Source organism: Caenorhabditis briggsae (genome assembly GCF_000004555.2).
Source record: "Caenorhabditis briggsae complete genome, chrIV, whole genome shotgun sequence".
Classification (NCBI taxonomy): Eukaryota; Metazoa; Nematoda; class Chromadorea; order Rhabditida; family Rhabditidae; genus Caenorhabditis; species Caenorhabditis briggsae.
In genome coordinates this window covers 16,010,165-16,014,919 of record NC_013487.2, presented here as the reverse complement: position 1 = coordinate 16,014,919, position 4,755 = coordinate 16,010,165, and the positions used below count along the sequence as shown (strand labels likewise).

Here is a 4,755-nt window from a genome sequence, read left to right as displayed (position 1 = left end):
CAACCCAAAAAACAACGAGAAATTCGAATTTGAAATTGAATTTCCGTCATTTTGAGTCCCATATTGACCTAGTTTGAGAAGATGGCCTAGAAAAACCCAGAATTTGGGTTTCTAGGCCAACTACCCAAAAGTGGCCTAATTTGGCTTAAAATGGGCCAAATTGTTTAATGTTAGGCTCAAATTTTGTGCTTTTCTCGTTTTTCTGCCTACCAAATTCTTCCGAGCCTCCGTCTCCGATGGAATTTCCAGAATTCGTTCTCGTATCCTCAGGACCAGATCGACAATTTCTACATTGTGCTTGGTGGACAACGTTTGGGCGCCTGTAATTCAAATTTTTGCTAAATTTTGGAAATTTTGAGCTAAAAACCACGAAAAATGAGCAATTTTAAGCCATTTTCAAGTTGGTGGCCTAGAAATCCAAATATCGGGAATTCTAGGCCACCCACCCAAAAACTAATATTGGACTTGAAATTGTGAGAAAATTTCCGTTAAAATGAGCCCCATATTGACTATATTCGGTGAATTTTGAAGTTTGGGGTACACATGAAATCTCGTCTGACCTAAAACTCCAAATTTCGGGATTTCTAGGCCATCTATCCTAAATCTGATGCTAAAATCGAATTTTTCACAAAATTCCAGTCATTTTAAAACCAAATTCGACCAGTATTGAGCATTTGGGGGTTCCTACGAAATTTCAAAAATTTCGTGTGTGCCCCAAAACTCAAATTTATTCAGAATGGACCAAAATAATTCAATATGGGGCTCAAAATGACGGAAATCAGATGGCGAATTCGAATTTTGAGTTATTTTGATCGAAAAATCAATTTCCAGGGGTCCCTGGTTCGATCCCCGCTGCGGCTCGAATTTTTTTGTTGGTTTTTTGAAAATCGATTTTTAGCACTTTCTAGGCTAAAAAATCGCGGGAAATTTGAATTTTCGGGTTTCCAAAAGCCTAAACAGGCCCAAAACTCACAAAAATCCGCCGAACAGAGCGCTTCAACGTAGTGAGCTTTGAGTTGATTTGTCACATCTCGCGACCGCATGGAGAGCCAACCGCCAAAATTGGAGCAAGTGATGAACCGTTTGTAGAGGCCTGAAAAATTGGAAAATGGGCTGAAATTTTTTAAAAAATGGCTGAAAATCCGCCAAAAATGGCCCAAAATGACCAAAGGTGGCTCTGTGTGTCTGAAAATCCGGATGTCCCCCTCTCTCACCTTGCCAATCTCCTTTCGTTCCACACGTCAGCGATGGTCCACCGTTGGTGTCCACGGATGCCAAAAAGTCGTCCATCGAGAAGGGACGGGTGCTCGGGATGCCCTGAAATATCGTTTTAGGTGAAAGATGGAGATTTTTGATGTTTCTGTGGGTCAAAAACACTAAAAAATCGCTTAAAAGCAGCTAGGATCACCCTAGAAACCCTAAAAATCGACTTCAAAAAAATATAAAAAATTCGAACCACAGCCGGGATCGAACCAGGGACCCCTAGAAAATGAATTTTCGCGGGTAAAACCACTAAATTCAAATTTGCCATTCAATTTCCGTCATTTTGAGCCCCATATTGACATATTTAGGCCTATTTTGAAGGATTTTGAGTTTTGGGGCACACACGAAATTTTCGAAATTTCGTAGGAGCCCCAAAATGCTCAAAATTTGCCGAAATCGTGTTTAAAATGTCTGAAATTTTATGAGAAATTCGATTCTAGCTTCAAATTTGGAGTAGATAGCATAGAAATCTCGAAATTTGGAATTTTAGGCCAGACGGAATTTCGTGTGTGCCCTAAAACTCAAAATCTACCGAATATGGTCAATATGGGGCTCATTTTGAAGGAAATAACCTCACAAATTCAAGATCGTTCTCTGTTTTGAGGTGGGTGGCCTAGAAATCCAGATATTTGGGGTTCTAGGCCATCAACTCTGAATTGGCTTAAAATGACCTAAAATAGCTCATTTTTCCCCAATTTTTTAGGTTTTTAGCTCAAAATTTTCCCAATTTTTCGATTTTTACCTTAAACGGTGACATTTCCTTCTTCAACGGCATCAGCGAGCTCAAATATCGTTCCATCGGGATCATAAAGCTCTGGGTGAGCTCCAGGAAGTGTCTCTGCAGAATATTATGCTGAATTTCCAGCGAATTTCCAGATTTTAGCAGCTTTTTCGCTAGAGACTTGTCTTTTTGAAGAAATGGCTTGTATTGGGTGTAGAGACCGGGCGGGGTGTCCAGTGTCCGCGAGGTGGACCAAGTTTTTCTGAAAAATCCAACTTTTTGGCTTAAAACCGCTTAAAATTCCTCAAAACCCCCGAAAAATGGCTTAAAATCGCTGAAAATCGCCTTACTTTGGCTTTTTCATATCGTCCCCTCCAATTTCGGCTCCTTGCTCTGCTACTTTTAGTATATGCGGCCAGTGGTCAAGAGCTTTGATGAAAAACGGATTGGTGACGCCTAGAATCACTCGTGGTCTGAAAATTCGCGATTTTTCGCTGAAAATACTGGAAAAATGATGAAAAATGAGCCATTTTAAGCCATTTTTGGCCAATTTTGAGTTGGTGGTCTAGAAAACCAAATTCTTGGATTTCTAGGCCACCTACTCAAAAACCAAAATCAGATTCGAATTTCCCACGCGATTTCCTTCAAAATGAGCCCCATATTGACCCATTTTACTAAGTTTTGATTTTTGGGGCACACACGCAGAGCTCGCTGGCCTAGAAATCCAAAAAGTCAGATTTCTAGGCCACCAAACTGGAAATTGATGATAGATTCGAATTTCCTAAAAAAAATTCGTGTGTGCCCCTGAAACTCAAAGTGGATTAAAATTGAAGGAAATTTCACGGAAAACTGGAATCTAACACTACTATTTCGATTGGTGGGCTAGAAGTCCCAGAATTCACATTGTTAGGCCAGACCATATTGCGTGTGTGCCCCTAAAACTCAAAATTGAGCAAACTAGGTCGATATGGGGCTCATTTTGAAGGAAATTCAATGAAAAATTCAAATCTAAGATTAGTTTTGGGTGACGTCGCCTAGAATTCGAGTTATTTCGGGTTCTAGGTCACCAAATTGGCTAAAAATGGCTTAAAATCATTCGTTTTTGCTCATTTTTAAAGCAAAATCTTACGGTGTTCGACTTTTCGACGAATATTCTCGAAATTCCGAATCGTGAATCGTGAAATACGGTCGAAAATCGTTGACAATCCTCAATGGGGCCAGTAATCCGACAATCGACTGGACCAAAGAAGACGTGATCATTGGATTCGGGGCAACGATGAGCAATGGTTCTCCGAGTAGCACTAACTCCCAAATTAGCTGTAAATGATGGACGTGTTGGACGACTGGGGTGGTGAAATCCGGTCGGAATAGGCGGAGGGACTCGTCTCGGTCGTCGGAGAGCTGAAAACCGACATTTTGGGGGTGGTTTCGGGCTGAAAATAGTGGCAAAATCACTAAATAGACGTTAAAAACACCCTAGAAACCCTAAAAATCTTTTTTTTCAGAAAATAACAAAAATTTCGAACCACAGCGGGGATCGAACCAGGGACCTCTAGAATTATCAAAAAATCAAGTTTCTAGAGGTTTTAGGACGTCAAAGACCCGAAAATTGCATCGAAAACCGCTTAGAACACCACAGAAACCCTAAAAATCACTTTTCAAAAAAAAAATTTCGAGCCACAGCGGGATCGAACCAGAGACCCCTAGATTACCTTGTAAAATGAGATTTTCAAGTAAAAAGGCCGTTAAGTTCGAATCGATTTCCGTCATTTTGATACCCATATTGACCTATTTAGGGCCACTTTGAAGAAATTTGAATTTTGGGGCACACACGAAATGTTGAAATTTCGAAGTATTCAAAAGTGCTCAAAATTTGCCAAAATTGGTCTCAAAATGACTGAAAAATTATGACAAAATCGATTCTAGCATCAAATTTGAGGTAGATGGCCTAGAAATTCCAAAATTCGGAATTTTAGGCCAGCCGACATTTCGTGTGTGCCCCAAAACTCAAAATCGGGCAAAATGGGTCGATATGGGGCTCATTTTGAAGGAAATTTTCTCACAAACTCGAATCCGTTGCTAGTTTTTTTGTAGATGACCTAGAAAATCAGATATTTGGGTTTCTAGGCCTCCATGCTAAAATGGGCCTAGATTGACTTAAAATCGTCCGTTTTCAGCCATTTTAGGGCAAATTTTCTGGAATTTTCGATTTTCCGGGTCATTGCTCACCTCAACATGTCCATCCAGCCGAAATTCGTACGGTAGATCACACGCGGCGGGTAGTCGACAGCTTATCAGTGTTCCCAACAGCGGAAATTCCATGGTCCGTCCCACCTGTGGCTGTTGCCACGTGTCAATGTGATGGCAGGCTGGAAATGAGATTTTTAAGCTGAGCAATGGCTGAAATTGGTCAATTTTGAACAATTTTCGAGATTTTTCTGTCAAAAAATTGAAATTGGCGCCAAATTTTAAAAATTTCGAAAAATTTGAATTTTCGCTCACCAGCTTCAATAGCAGCCTCTCCATTCTCAAAAAAGTGCTCCGCGATGCGTGCGGTGACTGAATAGAACAGGGAGAACAGCGGAAGGACGGACATCAGCACGATGCTCTGGAAATTTCAGATTTTCGGGATTTTTCAGCGTCTTTTCGGGATTTTCAGGTTTTTTCAGGGTTTTCAGCCTATTTTTGAGCTAAAATGACTGAAAATTCAAACAAATCGGCTCGAATTGGCCTAAAATGGCTAAAAAAGGTTGGTGCCCCCCCCCCCCCCC

The 4,755-nt window shown here is 40.7% G+C and overlaps 1 protein-coding gene across 1 annotated transcript in view; it reads right to left on the bottom strand.

The window, feature by feature from the left end:
- The window catches only part of CBG13932, a gene marked incomplete at both ends in the record, with an annotated part of 8,574 nt that overhangs the window by 2,252 nt on the left and 1,567 nt on the right, over positions 1-4,755 (bottom strand). The window contains 7 exons of the mRNA XM_045236306.1: positions 157-320; positions 1,215-1,317; positions 2,006-2,246; positions 2,335-2,457; positions 3,114-3,385; positions 4,214-4,353; positions 4,487-4,592. Of these exons, the coding sequence (XP_045095295.1) occupies positions 157-320; positions 1,215-1,317; positions 2,006-2,246; positions 2,335-2,457; positions 3,114-3,385; positions 4,214-4,353; positions 4,487-4,592 (1,149 nt within the window). The remainder of the gene's footprint in view (positions 1-156; positions 321-1,214; positions 1,318-2,005; positions 2,247-2,334; positions 2,458-3,113; positions 3,386-4,213; positions 4,354-4,486; positions 4,593-4,755) is intronic.